This window comes from Lissotriton helveticus, chromosome 11 (genome assembly GCF_964261635.1).
Source record: "Lissotriton helveticus chromosome 11, aLisHel1.1, whole genome shotgun sequence".
NCBI classification, from domain to species: domain Eukaryota; kingdom Metazoa; phylum Chordata; class Amphibia; order Caudata; family Salamandridae; genus Lissotriton; species Lissotriton helveticus.
In genome coordinates this window covers 402,020,255-402,044,520 of record NC_136072.1, presented here as the reverse complement: position 1 = coordinate 402,044,520, position 24,266 = coordinate 402,020,255, and the positions used below count along the sequence as shown (strand labels likewise).

At 42.9% G+C, this 24,266-nt stretch overlaps 1 protein-coding gene across 1 annotated transcript in view; it reads left to right on the top strand.

Annotated features, from left to right (window-relative positions):
- CLDN18 (claudin 18) overlaps positions 1-24,266 on the top strand; it is an 82,517-nt gene that overhangs the window by 29,408 nt on the left and 28,843 nt on the right. Inside the window, 1 exon segment of the mRNA XM_078665846.1 lies at positions 6,716-6,826. Coding sequence (XP_078521972.1) covers positions 6,716-6,826 — 111 coding nt within the window.

Below are 24,266 nucleotides of genomic sequence, written 5' to 3'. Positions count from 1 at the left end.
TACAATGTCTTAAACCTATAAAGCTTTAGCACAAGTGCATGCACAGCGCAAATGTGTGCTATCTGATGCAAAGTGGCACAAATGGCAGCATCAATCAACTTCTTTGTGCAAAATATTTTTTGTGCCGGAAGTTGAGACCAGCGCAGCACCAAAACAGCATAGCGTGAAACCTCTTCTAATATAGGCAAAGTGGGCATAATGGGCTGGACAAACTTTACATTCAAATAAAGTCAGATCAACTAAAGTACCATGAACTGGCTGTGTGTGAAATTCTTGTGCCCAAGGAAACAAGGTGCAAATAAGGGTCAAGCCAAATTTCTCATAATATTTCCATGCATAACTTATTTTTTTTTTAAATGTATACCACTTATCCGCTTCATATTGGGTGGTTGTCAGCACACAGAAAATGCACCTGAGGGTGTTCCCCAAGGACAACTCTCGTGCAGGATGGCAATTGCTCGCCTTTGGACTTTGGCATGTGGGCGTGAACACTGCTGATTACATAATTGGCACACGCTGCTTAATAAATGCAGCACTGTGCAATTTTCTCCTGCCCAATTAGCGTTGTGTGATGTATTTTCATGCGGTGCAGCGCTGCCGGGTTTTTAGTTTATCTGGGTGGAAGGGTCGTTGTGAGAAGCTGGCCTGGTATATGATGCCCACTAATGTAAGTGGGCACCTTGCACCAGTCCATACAACCCTTATGGTGATTTAAGAGGTCACGACAACCTGAGAAAGCTATCCAAGTGGTAGCTGTGGAGAGCAGCCTTCAGGCTTAGTCTTGAAGGAGTGTAAACAGCCGCGGTCCGTGCAGGTAACAGCAGAGGTGCGGTGGGGCTGGGTGGGGAGATTCTGACGGACGATGACGAGGGAATATTGATTATTTATTTAATTTTCCCTCTGCATCATCCCTAGAAATTCCCCCCACCCGGCCCCACCACACCACCCCTGTTACCTGCACAGACTGCAGCTGAGTGTAAAGCTACTTGTTTTACCAGAATACAATCTTATAGTATAGGTTAAATGAAAAAGAACAACAAAAAGTATTTATACAAATATGTGTTTATTATATAATACTCTCTAGCACATTCCAATATCTCCCACATGGAGATATACACAAAGCACACAACACTATAGCAAATAAATCAGTCAATAGCACTAATACACAGTGCGTCCCAGGGAGGGACAAAACCATATACTAAGAAAGTTGGATAAGAACTATGACTTGAGTCAGGACAATGTAGAGAGATTGTAGAATCACTGGTGACGCAAGGAACCACCAAGGTAAGTAGACAGGGACCCCACAGAGAGTCGTGTGCAGTGAGAACACAACAGCGGTCTCCGTACAAATCTACGTGTAAGTTGCGGTTGAATTTTTAAAGATTAGGGACCCTTCCCAGTGGATCCTGAGTAAACCCCATGGAAGACAGAAGGTTGGAGAGCCACCCCAGCCTTAGATACCATGGTACCCAAGTTACCTATCTCAGGGGAGCCGGGTGCATAGGTATGAATTGGCGTCGGAAACCGCCATCACACCCAATGGAGGACTTCAGGAAAGTGCCACTGATGGAAGAGGAGAAAGTGTCCATGGAAATCCAAATATGGATTCTTGATGAAGAGGACCTGAAAGCAGAAAGGACAGTGTCTGGGTCACTTGAGAGTGAGCAGGGGCTCAGTAGACGAATGCCCACCGATGTCGGTTGCTTCAGGATAGATGTCGATGACCTTGAATCTGCAGGTCTGGGGACCAGGATGACCAGGAGCTGGATATGAGCTGTCTCACGAAGGATGTTGAGTGCTGAGGGGTTGCTGTTCGGCGGGAGCACCCACAAGCCGCAAAAGCAACACATGCAGCAAGTCAAGAAGTTGCAGGAAGAGGACCAGCAAGGTCCAGCAGAATCACCACAAGCAGGGAAGTCAGGGCAAGCCTGGAGCAATCAGGGGAGCCCAAAGAAGATGTAGTTGACCCTCCACAGGACCCAAAGATAAAAGACACTGGAGTCGCAAGAGAACCTCATGCAGCTTTACAAAACAACAGGCCACGGAGCACACAGTGCGATGTGGTTGAAGATCTTTGCAGGAGAATTTGCCAAAGATTCGGGCTACTTGGAGCCCAATGCACTTGCTGCAGAATTGCCAACAAGCATTTGCACTTGCAAATGTATGCAGTGCACAGGAGTTCAATTATTGCAGCCCCGTGAGAGATTTTGGCCTCAAACTGGGTGAGAGGGCAGCTCTGGAGTCGTGGGACGTAGAAACCCACCTCCTGTGTTGTTGGACCCTTCAGAGTCCGTAGGAGCTTGGGATCAGCAGACCAGTCAGCAGTGTTGCCATGCCTGCGAATGCAGGGGAGTGATACTTTCAGTCCAAGGGAGATTATCTTCAAGTGTCTTGGATACTCTACAGGTCCTGCACAGATCCTGTATGGTGCACAGGCACAGACGAGGCAGCAGACTGAAAGAGAGACAAAATCCGGCCCAAACAAAGTGCAGCAAAGTCCAGAGTGCCCAGACAGTAGAAGTGCAGTGGTTTCAGTTCTGAATCTTGTCCATGACATGACGAATCTAGGGACCTGCACCCAGGTAAGCCCTCAAGTACCCTAAGGAAAGGGTACTAAATCTTGTCTGGAAGGTGGTCGCACCTCCCTGTAACAGGATTCCTATTGTTCCGCCTTCCCTTGCTTGGGCTTGCCTCAGCAGCAGGCAGGAAGACATGTGTCTCTCTGGTCAGCAGCAATCATTTTGTGCTGTCTGGGACTAGAAGGCTGGTGCCGGGAACAATGAGAGCCTAACGAAGGGCTCTCCCGTGGGTGGAATCATACCTCCCACACTGGTATTGGTGTGGGGGTATGATTCCAACATGTTTGACACTAAACATGAAAAGGTTTGTTGCAGCCGATTTCGAGATGGTCGTTGCGTGGTCGCGTAATGCCCCATTATATTAGTATATGGCAATGTCACTGGCAACACAGGAGAATGGACTCAGTAGGCTGGAAGGGTGTACTGCTCATGCAGGGGCACCCTCTCACTTAGATCCCAGCACCCTGCCCTCAGGATTGTAACGGCCTGCTATGGGAGTGACTTATAGGTTTTAAGTTCAGTGACCCTGAGATATAGTAAACCTATATCTTTTGTAAGTGGTGCATGCACCAACTTACACAGGCTGCAATGCCAGGCTTGTAGTTCCATTTCGAATGGTCTCTCATGGGTGGGATAATGCATGCTGCAACCCATGGGAGACCTGTGGGGTACCTATGCCCTGGGTAATTGGTACCATATACTAGGGACTGACAAGGGTACCTCAGTATCCAATCTGGAATGTACCTATGTACTGAACACAACAGTTTAGGGAGAAAACATATAGACTGGGATCCTGAGTAGCAGGATCCCAGTCATACTAGTCAAAAACAGTATTACATCAAGCAAAAAGTGAGGGTAACCATAACAAGCAGATCCTACATTCCTACAGTCATACTTCCAGATAGCATCGAATTCAGACTTTCCAAACAAATGCATTAAAAAGAAAACATTGGTAGCCTTCACCCCACCACAGACATGTTTTGCAACCTGGGATGGAGCTGTAAAGTTCGAAAGTGAGGCTTAAACAGCCATAATTTCTTCACACGTTTTCCTCATTCTTTCCACTCATTGGCCGAATTTTCACCCCAGATGTCACCATCATTTTCATCAGTCGAGGACATGATTATGACATGAGATAAACATGTGAAAGAGTAAATGCACTTGTTTCCACATGTTCATTCCAATACCGAGAACTTTGAATGAGGTTGCTTGTTGCTAAACTGTTTGACCAAACACATACAACAGTTCCTCTTAGAAAAGATGAGAACACCTAGGTAAGTGGATTCAGGGCTTTAAAAGTGGGCAAGGTCATGCCGGTGCTGAGCACCAGGCAGTTCTTAAAAACAGGTGCCAAGACAGGTCCCTATCGGGCTTTCCATGTCTGCCCTCACCCTCAAGTTGGATAAGAAAATCTTAACTCTGCAGCAGTACCACTGCTGAAAGACTTTGATGTAACTTCAAAGAAACTCGTTGTAGCTCTTTCACAGTCTCATCATTTCAGAACTGAAGCATTTTCAATATTATATACAACAAAGCCATAGTTGTTGCTTATTTTTTATATGCAACTAACAATCATTGACAAAGCCAACAGCCCTGGCTTGTTGTACGTGTATTGTTACTTGCTGTATTAAATATCTGGATGCAATGACAGAAGCAGAAAAATACTAGTGGGGCAGCACACTATGCTAAGCACAGATTTTTAGCTTACATGTTTTTAAGTCACGCCATAAATTACATTGACCATGCCCCTTTGAGAGACTGCCAATTTTTTTTTATCCATTTAAAGCCCTGAGTTAATTCAATATAATCAACAACTGGGGACTGTTGGATAAGTTAGGGGACCAGTCGTAGGGTGCACCCCATCACCAGAAGTCATTATCATGGGCCTGGTTGTGGGGAACAAGAGCAGTGGTGTAACACAGGCCCCGGCAGCCCCCACAGTGCGGGGGGGGAGGGCGCAAGCTCTAGGGAGCCCCTCAGCACAGTACTCTGGCCGGAGAGCTCCTAATCGATTCTGGAGGGGTCCCCTCCACTTATCTTGCAGGGGGGGGGGGCCTCGAGTATTATTATGCCAGTGAACCCTAGCTTGCTTTACTCCTTTGGTCTAGTCCTTTGAAAGGGAGAAGAGTGCAGGGTAGCTTGGTTAGTCCTGATTAAACCCGAACTACCACTGCAAACATAGCGCCTGGTCTGTGTGTCAAGTCTTACAGATTCCAAGTTGATAAATGCAGAAGCACCATAATCCCTTTTATTCAAAACAAGAAAGTAATGGGTGCTCTGCTAGAAGGCCCTTGACCTATTCAAGGTGATCACTGCAACTAATGGAGGCCCTGCAATCTACCCTGGACAGTGGCAGTAGCAACTGCTGCCTTTTTGGGTGGAAACTGGACATCAGGGACATGGTTGCTAGCATGTCATGCAGGGCATTAAGCCACGTTGCTGCTCTGGTTAGCATGAAATGAAGATAGGAGAAATGCACCATATCTACTAAGAGTTGACGTACTTCAGCTTTCTTCCTGTGCTGGTGCACATGAGGCTGTCCAGCGCCAATGCAGGCACCCTTGCGACTGGCTTCAAGGGTACCTGCATTACCAGCATGATTGTTTTTGTACAGGAAAGGGTACCTTCCTGCACAAAAATAATTCTTAACAGTGTTTTCCTTTTTTTATGTGTGATGCGGAATGCACCTCATAGAAAAAGGAAGTAACAATGGGAAATAAAGATATTTCTCCTCCTTACGCCTGGGTGAGCACCATTTTGCCGCAAATCCAGGTTTACTGACCCTAGTAAATCTGGAATTACTTCAAATCCATGGGTGGTTGAATGGGAAGACCCATGCTCCACACAAGGAACACCTCCCTGACACAAAGTAACACAAGACAGTCCTATGCGCTGCCTTGCGCTACTTTGTATTTACTAAACCACGCAAAGCCACCTAAAGTCCCTAGTAAATATGGTCGAAATGAGTCTTGGATAAGACTTCCTGAAAGTTTATGTTCCAGGTTTTTTATTGACCGTCTCTCCCAGTCTCCTCACATAGGGCACATGATACATTTAGGCCACCGTAGGCAGCTTCTGTAAGGCTTCTGAACAAATGGCAACAAGAAGGTGCCAGACTGCACCAAATGGATTGAAAAATGGCCTTGGTACCAGGGGCCATGGTGAGCCCAATCAGCACAAGACGATACTGTAAGCATCCTTGCATCAGGGCTGCCCTCATTAGTCTGTTCTCCAGCTACTCTGTTGTCTCGCCATCTGGACATGTGTGTTAATCCAGAGCACAACAATGGCCCACTTCTGCAAAATAATAACGATATATTTATCAAGATGTGATGCATGTTATGCTGCAGTTCAAGGTCTCGACAACGGCCTGTCTGTTCAGTACAAGAATATAAGCATCAATATTTACAGACAAAGCATACATGATGGAAATTGTGTCATGTGATCTCATAATGCTATTGAGGGGTCCTGCCTACACGTGGAAGCCCGAACACCAAAGTGGCACTGTGGCCCTGTATTACATGTCACTTGTTAAGCATGTTGAATGTTACATGTGTATTTAGGGATACTTCGCTTGATAAGTGTCCAACTGTTTTTTCAAACAAAGAATTGTTTACTGAATGGAGTAAGTGTAATACTGAACTAAACTTGTCGATGGTCTGCAGCAAAAATATTAAAAAAGTACTTTATTATTCAGATATTAACGTGGGTTTTAGAAAAGAATACCCTTGGCTTTGTTAAAAACTCATTCTGCCTGTACAAGAGGCAGATTGCTGAAGCTGTTCTCTGTAAGGCGCATCTGATAAATGGCACTGATTCAAATTAGAATGTTCAGGTTTTGTTTAACTTTAATAGACAAAAAGTTAATTAAACAATGGGCAAATGAAACAATGTACCGAGTGGTTTGTGGCTGCTCTGAAGGTGAAACTCTTATTTTACAGGGACCATTGAAAGATCTCAAATATATACTTGGATCCATGAAATATTTCCCATATTTCAAGGATCCATGGGAAATGTGGGTTTTATACCTCACATTTTGTGCAACAAAATACCCAAACACATATTGCATATGCAATTATACAGAAATATCTATAGATATATGAATATTAAACTATTTATATCGTATTTACTCCTAGGTACACGTTTGGCTCGGCCCTCTTTGTGGGCTGGGTAGCAGGTGGTCTTACCATGATTGGCGGTGTGATGATGTGTCTCGCCTGCAGAGGACTCACGCCTGAGGACACACAGTGAGTAGCAGTTTAGAATGAACACCTTCATAGTACTGGGGGTATAAGATTGCAGCTTGTCTTTTACATGAAATGTGTCAAAGCTGTTCATTTATACTACAGCTGTCTTATATGTCAAACTTAAATGTACTCATTTTATCAAGGTGAGGATTGACTTATTGGAGGTTTGCAGGAAGCGATGAGGTCAGAAGTCTCAAAAGTAAGTTAGGCAATGGGAATATAGATGTAAAAACAAAACAGAAGTGGTCCTCCAGGTTGGATACTACTGGCATTTAAATGTTATCAGCTAATATTAGATTTTTGCAAGTTGAGAGAGTTGCCATAGGGAAATTTGTGTTTCTTATTTAAAAAAAATAACATACCCTAATTTATAGCGCGTTTCCTGATGGGGCGGAAAATCTATCTTTTGGAGGAGTGTATATGGGAAAAATCTGAGGTTAGTTCAACATTAATTAGCAGCATTCACTGTAAAGAGTTTAAGGGAACTTCATTTTTGTGTGTGGTTTATACATTTTTAAGGAATGAGGGTAAGGCATGAGAGAAGTGTAGTGTGGTAAAGGATATCTGAAGATGGAATCTATGAGGGTACTTTGGCTTCAGTGATGAATGCATGTCTAATGATGATTCTCCTAGGTCACATGGGGTATTGTGGCTATGCTTCTATACTAAATAATTGAGCATAGATTTATTATATAGATAGAAGAAAGAGGAACAGCTATTGAAGGGTGACTTTGGTATTAAATACGAGAGAATGAAAAAGCCTTAAAGTTTACATCTTAGAAAAGTGTGTAGATTACAAACAAAATAAATGAGATAACTTGATGGCTTGTCACCAACTATTTGGAAGTGATGTTTCAAGGGGTATGCAGACAAAATATCGATATTTAAATATCGATATACAATTATATCAAAGTTTAAATATCGATGGGACAAAATATAGAAGGTAAGTAATATCGATAAATTAAATATCGATATTAGTAATATCGAAGTATTAAATATCGATGTCAGTAATATCGATGTTACTAATTTCGATGTTACTAATATCGATTTTTAAATTATTTTTGTGTATATTAATATGTATTTATTATGTATTTAATTTATTTTTATGTAATTTAATTATATTTTGTATTTTAGTACTGTAGCGGGTTGTGGGTTTATAGGGGAATAGGGTGGGAAGTAATTTAATTATGTTAAATAATTTATTAATTAGTAGGAATTATAAATTAATATTTATTAATTGGCACTTATTTTTAATTAATTGGTAATTAATTGTAATTAATTGATTAATTGATAAATATGTTCTGTAGCGGGTTGTGGGTTTATAGGGGAATAGGGTGGGAAGTAATTTAATTATGTTACATTAATTATTAATTATTAGGAATTATAAATTAATATTTATTAATTGGTAATTATTTTCAATTAATTGGTAATTAATTTTAATTAATTGATTAATTGAAAAATATGTTCTGTAGCGGGTTGTGGGTTTATAGGGGAATAGGGTGGAAAGTAATTTAATTATGTTATTTTAATTATTAATTAGTAGGAATTATAAATTAATATTTATTAATTGGTAATTATTTTTAATTAATTGGTAATTAATTTTAATTAATTGATTAATTGATAAATATGTTCTGTAGTGGGTTGTGGGTTTATAGGGGAATAGGGTGGGAAGTAATTTAATTATGTTACATTAATTATTAATTATTAGGAATTATAAATTAATATTTATTAATTGGTAATTATTTTTAAATAATTGCTAAATATATTTAATTAATTGATTAATTGATAAATATGTTTTGTAGTGGGTTGTGGGTTTATAGGGGAATAGGGTGGGAAGTAATTTAAATGTAATTAAGTAATAATGTTCTTTAATTAATAGTTTGGTTAATTATCTAATTGTTAATTAATTATTAATTGTTAATGAAATATTATGAAATGGTATTTTTAATAATTTTTTAAATTACATATATTTTGTTCACATGTTTTTAATAATTATGTATTGGTATTTGTAAATGGTTTATATTTTTTTAATAGTTAATATTTTTATTATTAAAAATAAAACATTTATTTATAAGTATGTTATTTTTACCCCTACGCTATCCAACATTTTCCCTAATGTTGCACTCTCTGGAGTGGGAATAGTAATTTTTACCCCTACGCTATCCAACACTTTCCCTACTGTTGCGCTCTCTGGAGTTGGAATAGTAATTGTTACCCCTACGCTATCCAACTCTTTCCCTACTGTTGCACTCTCTGGAGTGGGAATAGTAATTGTTACCCCTACGCTATCCAACTCTTTCCCTACTGTTGCACTCTCTGGATTGGGAATAGTAATTTTTACCCCTACGCTATCCAACTTTTTCCCTACTGTTGCACTCTCTGGAGTGGGAATAGTAATTTTTACCTCTACGCTATCCAACACTTTCCCTACTGTTGCGTTCTCTGGAGTTGGAATAGTAATTTTTACCCCTACGCTATCCAACTCTTTCCCTACTGTTGCACTCTCTGGAGCGGGAATAGTAATTGTTACCCCTAGGCTATCCAACTCTTTCCCTACTGTTGCACTCTCTGGAGTGGGAATAGTAATTTTTACCCCTACGCTATCCACCTTTTTCCCTACTGTTGCACTCTCTGGAGTGGTAATAGTAATTTTTACAACTACGCTATCCAACGCTTTCCCTACTGTGGCACTCTCTGGAGTGGGAATAGTCATTTTTACCTCTACGCTATCCAACACTTTCCCTACTGTTGCATTCTCTGGAGTTGGAATAGTAATTTTCACCCCTACGCTATCCAACACTTTCCCTACTGTTGCACTATCTGGAGTGGGAATAGTAATTTTTACCCCTACTCTATCCAACACTTTCCCTAATGTTGCGCTCTCTGGAGTGGGAATAGTAATTTTTATCTCCACGCTATCCAACTCTTTCCCTACTGTTGCGTTCTCTGGAGTGGGAATAGTAATTGTTACCCCTACGCTATCCAACTCTTTCCCTACTGTTGCACTCTCTGGAGTGGGAATAGTAATTTTGACCCCTACGCTTTCCAACTTTTTCCCTACTGTTGCACTCTCTGGAGTGGGAATAGTAATTTTTACAACTACGCTATCCAACGCTTTCCCTACAGTTGCACTCTCTGGAGTGGGAATAGTAATTTTTACCTCTACGCTATCCAACACTTTCCCTACTGTTGCGTTCTCTGGAGTTGGATTAGTAATTTTTACCCCTACGCTATCCAAAATTTACTTAATTTTTTTAATTAGTTTTACATTATTAATAATTGTTATTTATATTATTAATTTATGTATATAAATTTATTTGTAATTTATTATATTTTAATTTATTTATGTTATTTAAAAAAATATTTTAGAGTTAAAATTAATTAAGTATATACTATGTATTATATTTTTATTATTATTAGTTTTTATTACATCATTTATTAGTTTTAAATATTATAATATATTTTTAACTATGTTTATTATATTTATAAGTATTATTTTGTTAATTTTACATTTTATTTACATTTAAAAAAAACGATATTTTCTAAAAAACGATATTTTTGACATCAATATATTATTTTCGATATTTTTGTACTTACCTTTTTAGAGATAGGAGCCCGATATTATTTTCCTCGATATTTTTGTTGCGATATTTTTGTACCTCGATATTTTTGTGGTCGATATTATGTCATACATTCGTTTCAAGGTGAGCACCTATAAGAGGTCAGGACTTCAAGGACTTCAAGTTTGAATGACTCGTAACCATCAGAATCCACTGTTGAATATTATAAACTATGTGGCTGAATACAAGATTTAATAACAGACATAAACATAAATGGCTCATTTACAAAAGTGAGTTTGTTTTTGATATTTGAGAATTACTTTTAAGTACATTTTTACAATTTGCAACATCCTGATTTCACGAAACCAGGCCAGGCATAATACATAACTTTAGAATGCCTTAAGATTGAAATTAGGTAGATGGTTATTCCTAAAAACAGGTGCTTAAGACAACGGGATGAAAAGTTGTGTAAATTGCTCAGTGTTTAAAATATGGGAGAGGGACAGATGGCAATCATAAAATCGCAAAGGATAAACATAAGTGAACATTTTTCTCGCACTCTAAAATATTTTTCACCAACCCACCATCTCTCCCCACCTATCCAGTGGAAAGGGATTTGTTGCAATTCCTTCATACATGTGCACCCACACTTTCTCCAGAAATTTGCACTTTTAACTTAGTACTGCTAAAGTGACCAGATACATGTTTCAAAGCGTTTGTGAATTACTTTAAAGTTAAGAACTTATTGGTTTGTCCCCGAATTCATACAACACCATTCCTCCCCTCTCATCACATAGCCATAAACCCATCCAGAAGCTCTCCTGAAAAGTTTCAACTTGACAGACCGCTCCCATTGTTATTGCTCATTTCCGCCTGGCCAAGCAGTTTCAATAAAAGTTTGCTGTCTATATTACACAATCATGAATTGAATATACATATTTCGAATGTCTATCCTGTCCTCTCATGTAAAATGTAAATGTAAATGTATGTGTCTTGTAAAGCGCACTGCTGCCCTGAGGCATCGTGGCGCTGTAGACTGCTGGAGAACCCGTCCTGGCTATCCCTGTGAGATGGTCCCTACTGGGTATCTCCAAGGTGAAACCAGGCATACCCAGCGAATGTGGGGGGCTGTTGTAGAGATGAGGCAAGCTAATGCCCAGAGTTGCCGAGTGTGATCCCTGGTTAGAGAAGGCACCGAGGCGAGAATTTTCGAGTCAGCTGACCCTGGTCCACGACCCTGCCGTGTCAGGAATTGAACCCTGGTCCCGGGCCGTTCTCTGCTTCCGGGTCTGCCGCCTCTAACCAGTGAGCCACACCACTCCACATGGCATGTGTATTCTACCTATGCATAAGTAGGATATGAACACTGTTGTTTTTGATGTCAGTGTCAGATGATTCAAGGTGTGACATATGCATTCTTATAGCCTGGAATGGAATACCTTTTTATGTTTCCTTGGCATGTCCATTGTTCATGCATGACTGCTAATGTGAGTGTTGGTGCACATGTATCTTTGGATCTGATTAACAGTCATGTTTGGAAAGTTGATGTAACATGTTTATTGGGCTTGAGGGTGGTCTCAGATGGTGACCCTGACTACAACTTTTCTGAAGCACAACTCACATGCCATGTGTCGTATTAATATTTGTATTGCTTTGTTCTGGGAACTTTTAATGAATTTGTTGTGTTGTGTGAGTTTAGGATAGTGTAACTTAAGCAAACTTGCTTAAGATATGCATTTGCTTACGATTATATGCAAGACATTTCAAACAATCGTATGACACCTTGTGTACTGCAAAAAAAGAACAGGAGTAGTTCATAGCTTTTACAGACTGAAGAGACTGAGGCCGTGATTTAGTAGATAATCATGCAGTGCAGTGCAGCAGCCGCAAAGGATGCGTCGCGCTACATGAGGATAGCACAGGACAGCGCCATATTTACAGAAATAAGTCACTCTTCTCCTCTTTACCTAGCTCCGGCACAGAAATGTGCCGCTGTGTGCCACATACACACCTTTGCACCATAGTGCAAGGGTGTCTGCGTGAGACTAGCATAGGTGTTGTACTGGAAGGATAACCTTCCAGTACTAAATACTATGCTTAGACTAACCTTAAAACTTTTCCCACCTTGCATGTGTGCTGTACAGTGCAGCACACTGTCATGTCGTGGCTTCAATAACGACATACAAAATAAATCTGTTTATAGGAGCTTTATTCTTTGCATCCTTTCACGTTCCTGTCCCTACACTATCTGCCCCTTTCCTGTTCTCGCTCCGCCTCTTCCCCCAACCCCGAAACTCCTCCCATCCCAACTACAAGACTGTGTACAACATTACATCTCCCCCTTTGTTAACAAAAGAACTTGAACAGCTTCTAGTCCATTTCCTCAATCAGTCTCTTTGGCTTGATCATGTCTCTTCGTGGCCTGAGACGTGTTCCGGTGTCTGTCAGTGCATTTTCCTGTGACCGGTCAAATCTCAAGGTTGGGCTTGGTTGACTTGATTCGCCAACATCTTGTTGCGCTGTGTCTCTCTCAAGTGTTTCTTTCATACCTGGTGTGCATTTCTGAAAATGGGACACGTTTCGGGTAATCCTTCTCTGCTCAGACTCAGCAGTAATCATGGTGCCTTTATGCTGGGTATCAATTGTAAAACAGAGGAGGGACCCTGAATCTAAGAAAAAACTAGAATTGGGGAACAACCCGCCAGGGCGAGAACAAGAGGAAAAACATGAAAAAGGGGGAGTTCCCTTAAATGACAAGGATCAAAGTTTAACTAACATCAACAGTATACCCACACATCACAACAAGAATAAATTTATTCAAAAAAGTTTTTAATTTTTATATATATATATATAGATATCAACATTTTTTATAAAAAATAGAGTAATTCCATTTGAGCAATACAAAGCATTTAGGAAGAATATACATAATCAAAAACATGCAAAAACAATCTAAAACCTAGGACAAGCAGAGACACTTCAGACAAGGTACCAAATAGATCCATTAATGAAAGCAGGGGGGTTATTTGGGTCTCAGGGAATTTATTTAACGACCGCTCACCACTATACTCCCCGGGGGTAACCAAGCTAAATACAAATAATAGTGGTGGGTCGAGAGGAGTAGAGGGAATTTCTATGTACTCGGCTATGTGTAGAAAAGAATATTTAGTGGCAGTAGTCCACTAGCCAGGATACCTCATTCATGATTGATGAAAATACTCATCAGTAGCTGTTCCTGGGCGCCCTTTTCATCATGTGGGTTCCTTCAAACCATGAAGGATGGTTGTTTTACTCCAGTGTGATTAATTTTTACTGGACAAGGCCCAATGATAGTCTAGCTGGGTCTCAGGGAGCTACTGTTAAGCAGTGCGTGGGGATGTGGTTAAGTGCGAACAGTGCAGGATGTGATTAATGTGAGTATAAAATTAGATAAGCATGAGGAAAAATTATTTATTACAGACCTCAATGTTTCTAAGGATTAAAAGAGTATTGCGAAATTGGTAGTTTTAACTAATAGCTACCAACAGGTTTCGGTCGACATGTTTCAGCAGATTTAGGGATCACAAGGGTATCCGCTGCATTCCTCAGGACCTGTGTCGCTACTGCTTGTGATGCGTGAGAATAAAAAAGGAAATTTTTCACCTGGGTTCTATTGAAGAATCATTCTCCCAGCATTTAATGCAGGAGAGTACCGCCTCACCTCACCTGGCTCACAGCGCAGGTAATTGAAGCACCGCTCTGTCCGTCGGTACTTCCAGCGTCCCTCTGGCTGTATGGGGAGCTCCCTGAGACCCAGCACATAGAAATTCCCTCCACTCCTCTCGACCCACCACTATTATTTGTATTTAACCAAATAGATCCACTCATACATCCAAACATCCCTTTTATACAGTTAAATTCATACACAGACATTCACATCCATATCACTACACACAAGGACAAGAAAAGCGCCGACGCGCGTTTCGGACAAGTGCCAATAGAGGCTTCCTTCATCAGGGCGCACTTGAGATAATGCACAGACAGACAAAATGAAAAATGTCTGTGACACGGTCCTGAGAAAGCGGTCCTAGTAGCAGCAAGGCTGTGGGTGGGTATTCTGTGGGCAAAAAGGACAAATTAGGGACAGCTTAGGATAAAATTTCATAGTGTAGCAGGGCATTTTCCAGTGGTGGCGCGTGGAGTGGTTCGATACGCCCTTAATACTTCGTTCAGAGCCACCTGTAAGTCTTTCTTTTCTAGCGTGGCCTGTTGAAAGGTCTTCTTTAGGGTGGCCATGAATCTCTCAATGGTGCCATTGGCTTGGGGCCACAACGGTGTAACCTTTCTATGTCGAAAGTTTAGATGCTTTGCAAATTCACTGAATTCATGGCTATTGAAAGGAGGGCCATTGTCTGTTTTGAGTTCCTTGGGAACGCCCCATGCAGCAAACACTTCATCCAATACAGCAATTGTGCTGGAAGCATTGGTGGACGATACAAATTGAGCTATTGGGAATCGTGAATATTCATCCATGATAGCCACCACATACCGGCCAGATTGGAGGGGACCATAGAAGTCCATGGCGAGTTCCTGCCATACCCCTTCCAGCAATGGGGTCATTTGAAGAGGAGCTGGAGGCTCTCCTGACTTTACCAGTTGACCCGGTGGACAGTCTTTCAAGGTGGACTCAACTATTTGATCTAGTTGCGGGAACCAGACTCTCTCCCTTAATGTTCTCTTGGTGGCAACCACTCCTCTATGACCTTCATGTGCCAGGTTAACCACTCCTTGACGTAGCTGCCTCGGGATGACAATCCGATGGTCCCTCAGCAGGAGCCCCTCTGAGGTGGTTGACAGCTCGTCCCTGACATGTCGGGAGGCTTGCATTTCCTGACGTGGTTGTGAGTCTTTCATTTCGTCCTCGCTCTCATGTCTCCATCGATGTGTGCGCAGTCGGCACATTACTTTCTGGAGAATGTTGTCTTGGGCCGTAGCATCCTTGATTGCTTCTAGGGCAACTGCCGGTGGTCGGGCTACACCTACCACAAAGTGTATGTACTCTTCAGCCATCGATGAGCGTGATTCATGGGATGTCTGTGGGTGTCTGGACATGTAGTCCGCCGGATTCTCACCCTTCCCGGGTTTGTGAATGATGGTGAATGTGTACTCCTGCAATCTCAGACCCCATCTTTCAATGCGGGGCGGCATCTTGGCCTTGGGGTTGCCAAAAATGGTGACAAGGGCCTGGTGATCCGTGATCATGGTGAAATGTTTGCCAAAGATGAACACATGGAAATGTTCACATGCCCACACAACCGCTAGGCTCTCCTTCTCAGGCTGAGAATAGGCCTTCTCAGTATCGGAGAGGCTGCGGCTGGCGTATGCCACGATGTGGCGTCGCTCAGTGTCGTTGTCATATTGAGCTAAAATGGCGCCCAGACCTACTGGACTGGCATCCACCGTTATCTCCGTCTTCCTTTTGGTGTTGAAATAGGCCAGATTGTCCGCTGATTCCACCGCTTGCTTGATTTCTTGGAAAGCCCGCTCGCACGGGGGCTCCACACAAACGGTTGTCCTTGTTTCGTGAGGGCACGAAGGGGGTGACTGATCGTTGCATAGTCCTTGATGTATCTGGAGCAGTAACTGGCCATGCCCAGGAATGATCTGACATCGCTGACATCTTGAGGGCTCTTGGTGGTGTTGAGCGCAGTCACTTTCACGGGGTCAGGCTTCATTCCAGCCCCTGAAAATAAGTGACCAAAGAACTTGAGCATTGACTGGTGGAACTCACACTTGTCTTTGTTCAACGTTAGATTCGCTTCCAGGAGAGCATGACACACTCGATCCAGGGCTTGATCATGCTCTTGGGTATTTGATCCATACACCAGTATATCGTCACTGTAGTTCAGGGAGTTCGGGATATGCCTGATGGTTTGGCGTATCACCTCTTGAAAAATTTCTGCTGCGGAAGAGATTCCGAAGCTCAGTCTTTTGTAGCGGAATAAGCCCAGATGAGTTGCAAATGTTGTAATGTATCTTGATTTTTCATGTAACTCCAACTGATGATATCCCTTGTTGAGATCTAACTTTGAGCACACCCTGGCTCCATTTAATGCCGCTATCATGTCGCTCAGGTGAGGCCCTGGATGTCGTTCCCGTTCTATTGCTGTGTTGGGAAGCCTCATGTCCACACATAATCTCACTTTCTCAGGGGTACCCTTTTTGGGGACGATCACAACTGGGGACACCCATGGTGTGGGACCATCCGTTTTCTCGATAATGTCCGCTTGAAGCAGTTCTTGAATCTCGTCCTCCACTGCCTGCTGAAGGTGGAAAGGTACTCGCCGTGGGTGTTGAGCAATAGGTCGCACTCGGTCGTTTATGTGTAGGCGAATCAGGCACTTGTTCATCTTGCCAAGTCCATTGAAGAGCTTGGGAAACTTCCGGACAATGTCTGGATTGTCATGTACTCGGTACAGTATTTCAACCAGTCTGAGTCTCTCCGCTGTGGGCAAACTGAGGAGACAATCAGCCTCCGGTCCCTGAATGACATGAATATATGCTTGTACTGCTGTGGATTCATGTTTGAGCGTCGTTGCGAACTTGCCCAGACAGGGAAGTGTTTTTTTCGCCATCCAGGTGAACACTCTGACATGTGCAGGGCTCAACGCGGGCTGCGGTCTCATCTTGTTGTATTCAGTCATGGGGATGTAGTTTAATGATGCCCCACTGTCAAGTACAAATTTGGTGGCATGAGTCCCCACTTCAATATCCAGCGGAGGATACTTTTTTAGTTGATCCGGGTCAGCCACCATGCAAACGTATTCGTCCATGTATGTCATCTCTCGAGAACTTGACCTCGATTCCCTTGACAATGACCTTCTGGTCCGATGGGATCTGTGAGACTCTCTGCTGGAATGTGACGAGCCAGAAGACGACACCGCCCTGTCCTGCACAGCCTTTGCATGGTGTCGCCTTTCATCCGTTAGAGGTCTGTTTTTCTCACTCTTTCTCTCCATGCTGTACACTCCACACATGGCTTCGAAATGGTTCATGCGCCCACATTTCCGGCACTGTTGTCCCATTGCTGGACAAGTGTCTGTATGCGGGAAATCGTACCCACATCGATAACATTTCCTTGGAAGTTCTGGCTTCTTGGTGTAGCTCGATCTCTTTTCTCTCCCTCTTGATTTGTGGCTTCGATAACTCCGATGGGTGTGTCTAGAGGCTGGACGAGACCTTCTCTGATGGTCGCTGGATCTTCTCTGATGACCAGAGCTTTGAGTCCATTACGCTTGCTCCTTTTTCTCGCCTCGCCCTGTCTCCATGGTTTTTGCGTGCTCTTCTGCCTCGTCGTATACTCTCGTCATCTCCTCAATCTCGTCGAGGTCATGACTCTTTCTCAGCAGTCGCCTGTGAAGGGTCTCTAAATGACAGCCATCGATGACTCTCAATCGGATGGCATCTTCAGTTGAAAAGGAGTCAAAATTGCAATACTGCGATAGTCGCCGCAGTCGTGATATGAAAGTGCTCATCATTTCCTTTTTGTCTTGAGGTGCCTGATGAAACACGTACCTCTCGTAGTCCACATTTCTTTTGTGTACAAACTTTCTGTTGAGTGCATCCCGTAGTTTATCATAGGTCCCTTTATCATCTGTCGGTAATTCTTTGATCACTTTCCCAATCTCTTTGCCTACAAGATTGCGGAGTGCAATTAGTTTGTCTCTGGCTTCTGTGACTTTCGACCCTTCTAAGTAATCTTCAAAGTCTTCCAGCCACTCCTGCCACCGAGGACCCATGCTTCCGCCCGCCACCAGGGTCAATGGTTCCGGGGGGCGTAGATGTGAGATGATGGGCGTTGTGGTAAATAAATAATTAATTACCGGTTCTATTTTTCAGGATACTCATATAAACAGATAGCTCAATAAATAAGAGTCAAGATTCGAGGTAGCTGGAGTTTACAGGCTTTTAATCAGGCATAAAGGACAGGAACAGGACAGCCTGTACGGGAATAGGATGGCAGCTGCCGGGGGCAGGACCTGGGAATAATGCGCTAGGCTTGGACCACTTTTAGTAACAGTTCACAGTATATATATCAAAACAATTGCATTACATTCAATACAGTAGGCGTAGCAGTAGGCGTGGTTCGTAACAGTCGCGAAAGATAAGGGCAAAATGATGTAACAAGAAGGCATGTACAGGGTGTATACATAGACATGTGATGCAAACGTAACAGAATATGTCATAAACGGGGCGGAAACATGGAGGGGGCTACCTGAGCAGCTGGGACCTCTAACCTAGTGGTGCGCGCAAACGGGCAATGACGTGTTACCAGGGAGAACTGGGGGCTATGACTTCTGCGCTAGAAGAGGAGACTAAAGTCTGGAGTGTCAGAGCGACATGTACCCAGGCATATCTAGTATCTGGTGTTTAGAGTACATGTTGATAGAATCCAAAAGTTATCAGGGCAAAGGCTAATAGACTCTAAGACTGGTGCATGCATAATTCTATATGTAGTGCGTGTGCGAGGAATATTCTATGAATATTAATACAGTATTTCTCTTACATGGAGACATAGAGGCTAGACCATGACGGAAACTATTGATGCGATTCAGTAGCTTAGGAATGCAGAGAAGGAAGGGCTGAACTGATAACTAGAAACATAACATATTCTTGGCAGACTGAGAGGCAGAGCCAGGCCGGGCCGGGCACTGCATGGCAAGAAGTAAGCTAAGGGTCAGGGATGCAGGTGGGGGCTGTATCGCTCCTCGGAGAGGGTTCAGGAGACAGGAGCTGAATCTGAGTCCGGGCCCTTTTGAGGCCTAGAAACGGGGACAATTCAATGAATTAATCGTGCACACTGTAAAATGTGGCAACGTAGGTTTACATAGGCCTAATATTCGTTGCTTTCACGAAGACTGGAAACTGGCATACTAGAGATGGACACAACTGTAATTGCGTCTTTAATCGATCAGAGGGGAATACATGCATATCGATCATGCACATATAGCAAAATATGGGGAACACGTAGGCACATATAACATGGCAAAATTTACTTTTCCACATTCCCTCCTTGTGCCCTACGTTTCCATCAGGAAACATCAATATTCATGATACCATCTATCATTTCATATAGCATCATTTGCTCGTCTCGTATTGTCTTGGAACGGGACTTAGGACTAGGAATACAAGAGGTAGCGCACAGGCCGCAAATCGCAGGGCCACATTGTATACAGAGGCAGCAACTAGATATTATCATTACTGCAATACCTAGGAATGACAATACTTTCCATCCCCAGGCAGATATAATACTCCAGAGCCAACCGGACCATGTCCAGGTGCCTGGATTCTGGTGTAACTGATGGGCAATTTTATGAAGTCTGGTTATAGCTGAATAAACAGACGGCGCGTTATTAGGAATGAAAATGCAGCAACTAGATCCGATGACTCTACATGCTCCTCCTCTATCGGCCAGTATGACGTCAAGAACGAGACGATTTTGGAGCACGACAAATCTCATAGCAGATTGCTCTTCGGTTAGGTTACCTAGAGCGGAAGTAGTCTCATTCACTACTGCTTCAAGGGTTCTGGTTAACCTACGCATTAACTTACTATTCTGGATAGGTCCTATGAAGAAGAAGAAACCTTTATTGAAGTCTTGATACTGTTCTAGAGTAGTTTCAGTTTGATCGACAATTGGGGACTCGATCTCCCTTCTATGTCTGACGTGTACTAGATGTGTGTTTCTGTGATAATCAGATGGGGCTAGAAAAACTGGTGGCAGTAGGAAGGCAATGTAACATGTTCCATCCCAATCGAGGGGCAGACGAACATATGCGGTCTGACCACAAACAAAATAAGAATGACGTGAGGCTTTGAAAATAGATTTCCCACTGTCACTATACTCGACAATAGTAGTACAATCACTATGTCCTACATGTGCGGAACCATTCTTTCTGACACATAATTCGCCTTTGACTGGTAGTACTGAAATAGCAGGTAAATCTGGAGTAGTATCGGACTGAACATTCAGGACCATAAAATTCGAAGAATAATTACCTAAATCATATACTTCATTTTCTAGATCTAACCCTGTTCTATGGGAGAGACCTTGCTTGTGTGGAAAACATGTTCTATTCAGAAGGGACATATCATTGGAGGATGACGTTAACGTGGACCATGCTCCACACGAACCATTATGTGAAAACGGATAAGGAAAGAGTGGCAGAACTCCCTTCGGTGTCTGGAAAGGGGGGAGTCGACCACACACCCAACAATTAGTGGCATTGCTGGTCTGGTGTGAATAGTGTAACATTCTAATGAATGTATTATTTCTCATAGCAAGACGATAGGATAGCTCGTGAGGAGGCAGATCACTAAATGTGTGCTCTACTGTAGCATTAGAAAACTTATTTATATGTGAAATTGGAAAACATAAATGTAAAGCATAACTTGTGCAGGTAACCATAAGACTTAGAAACAATAAGAAACTTAGAAAAACGATACATCGTATAGAGTTTTGACTAACTCTCTCACTATGGGGGTCTATCTCATACATGTCAGGGACCTGTCTAACCGTTTCACCCGAGAGGGACTTAGACAATTAAACTGGCTGACTTATTTTACTAGACCTTAATTTCTTTTTATACTCCTGTTGCGGAGTTTTCTCTAACAGGGGAGGCTTTAGTTCAGAATCAAGTTCAGAGTCTGTTTTTAGGCAGTCTTTAGTAATGGAACAGTCCTTTGCAAAAGATTTTTCACGAAGTCCATGGAATTTTTTGACGTGGGACAGGTGAACCCATCCCTTCCTGCCCTCCAACTTCACGGCGGTCCTTGTAGTCAATAAAACTAGGCGAGGCTCCTTCCAACGGGGTTCCAGTGGACTTGAACGATCAAAATTCCGCACCAACACGAGGCTTCCTGGAATGACTTCATGCGGTTTCACCTCGGTGTTGTCTGGAAATGCGGCGGCAACCTGTGAACGACAAGAGTGTAGGGCAGACATCAAGGAAGCTAGGTAATCTGTCAGCATATTACTGGAAACATCTGTAATACTGCGGGGTCTAGGTGTACCCCACATGTTTGGGGGGCGGCCGAATACGACCTCATACGGGGACAGACCTGATCTGGAATGTGCAACCATCCGCATATAAAATAGAGCAACTGGCAGGGCAACTAGCCAGTCTACACCTTTCTCTTTACATATTTTGGCAATGCGAATTTTCAGGGTCTGATTATGTCTCTCTACGAGACCGGCTGCTTCAGGATGGCGCACACAATGGAACTTCCATTGGTACCCTAACAGAAGGGAAACATGTTTCATAAGCTCAGATGAGAATGGCTGGCCGTTATCAGAATACACGACCCTAGGGAGTCCATAGCGGGGAAAGAATTCACGAACCAACTGCCTGGCAGTGGTCGCGGCTGTGTAATCTGGGACTGGATATGCTTCTGTCCACCTGGACAAAGCGCATACAACTACGAGGACATACTTGAAACCTCGACATCGCTCCATCTGAATATAATCCATCTGGAGGACTTCAAAAGGGTGGTCAGGGGGTTGGAATCCACCTTGTTCCACCGGGACACTTTTACCTGGATTGAACTGACAACATATCATACAGGTACGGACTTTCTGCTTGGCTGCAGCTCGTAAATGTTTGTTGAACCAAAGGTTCTGAATACTGTCTAACATAGCTTTCTCTCCTAGATGTGCTGGACTATGTGCGGTATTGATAATGACTTGAACCATAGAGTCGGGGAGAAACCATGTGGCTTTTCCCTTCGTCAACCATCCTTGATCTGTCTAGACCCCTCCTTGTTCGGACCATTTCTTGATTTCTTCGGGAGTAGCATGTAGCTGTATGTCTATGACATCTTGTGTAGGGTCCTTGACTGTCATACAAGTAGTCTGATCTGGAGTGAGGGTCAGTATCGTGTTAACTGGAATGTCTGGAGTCTGAGCTGTAAGCTTGGCTGTTCGATCTGCTAGATCGTTACCTTGGGAAATGATGTCAGTAACTTTCGTATGTGCTTTGCACTTCATGATAGCGATAGCTGTCGGTAAATGTATTGCATCTAACAGAGCTTGAATGAGGAGACCATGCTGAATCTTGGTTCCATGAGAAGTCATGAAACCTCTCTCCTGCCAGAGCACTCCAAAGTCATGTACGACTCCGAATGCATAACGTGAATCTGTATATATGTTTACTTTCAGGTTCTTGGCACATATGCAGGCTTGGGTCAGAGCAACTAGCTCTGCTGCTTGAGCAGACAGGGTGTCAATACGGTGTGTTTCTATAACTTCAGTTTCAGTAGTCACTGCATACGCGGCTACTAGTTCTCCTGTACTTGTTCTCATACATGAACCATCCACATAAAGTGTCAGGTCGGGATTAGGTAATGCAATATCTGTCAGGTCTTGTCTTGGCTTTGTCATAGTGTTAACAACTTCCACACAGTCATGTGTGGCAGGATTTGAAGTAACGGACGGTAACAGTGTAGCAGGATTTAGAATGTTGCAGCGTCTGATTTCTATGTGTGGCTGGAACAGTGTCAGTTCATAACCTGTTAAACGTGCAATTGTCAAGTGCTGAGTCTGTGTTCGGTTTAAAAGAACTTCCACGGAATGTGGAACTTGTACTGTCAGGGAATGTCCTAACACTATGGAATCACTTTGTCTGATTGCTAGAGCTGTGGCTGCAACTGACTTGAGGCACGCAGGCAACGCCTGGGCTACTGGATCTAATGTGCTTGAAAAATAAGCACAGGGCTTGTACTGTCCTGCTTGATCTTGTGTGAGAACAGATAATGCAGTACCATTACGTTCTGTGACAAAAAGTGTAAAAGGCTTACTGTAGTTCGGTGTAGATAGAACAGGTGCTTGGCATAAGGCTTTCTTTAATTCATTAAAAACAAGTGTATGTTCCTGGGTCCAAGGGAGGACAGTCGATACGGCTGCCTCCTGTGTCGTTAACTGTATCAGTGGCTTGGCTAGAAATGCATACTGAGGAATCCATTGTCGGCAATAAGAAGTAAGGCCAATAAAAGCTCGTACCTCCTTCTGTGTCTTGGGCTGTGGAAGACTCGCTATTAACTGGATACGGTCTGGTGTCAACTGCCTACCCCACTTGGACAGTATGTGGCCTAAGTAGATCACTTGCTGGACACAGAATTGTAATTTGGAAGGGGACACCTTGTGCCCCTGCTCGGCCAGGAAATACAGAACCGTAAGTGACGCACGCTCGCAGTCACGTTCAGAACGGGCTGTGATCAGTAGATCATCGACATACTGGAGCAGGGCAGTGTCAGTTGGCATGTGAACATTGTCTAGTTGTCTCTTAAGTGCTTGACTGTAAATACTAGGACTTTCTGTGAAACCTTGAGGAGCTCGTGTAAATTTATAGCTCCTTCCATTTAAACAAAAACCAAAAAGGTACTGGCTGTCTGGATGAATGGGGACACTGAAAAAGGCATTCTTGAGGTCGATAACAGTGAAAAATGTAGCTTCAGAATCAATGGCTGTTAATAGGGAAGAAATATCTGGGACTACTGGATACTGGGGTATGATACATTTATTAAGCTCTCGAAGGTCAATCACTAATCGATATACTGGAGGTGCATTTGGATCAGTACGTTTCAGGACCGGAATGATAGGAGAATTACATACATTGGAGTCAGTTTCTACAACCACTCCTTGAACAATAAGCTCGTCAATAATTCTGGATAAGGCTGCTACAGCCTCAGGTGGCAATCTGTACTGTCTGATTCGTGGCAAAACTATACCTTGTTTGAGAGTCACACGATGGGGTGTGATGTGCATACATCCTACATCAGTTGGACCTTGCGCCCATAAATGCTGTGGAACATTCAGTAATCTTGGATCAAAATCACGTAATACATAG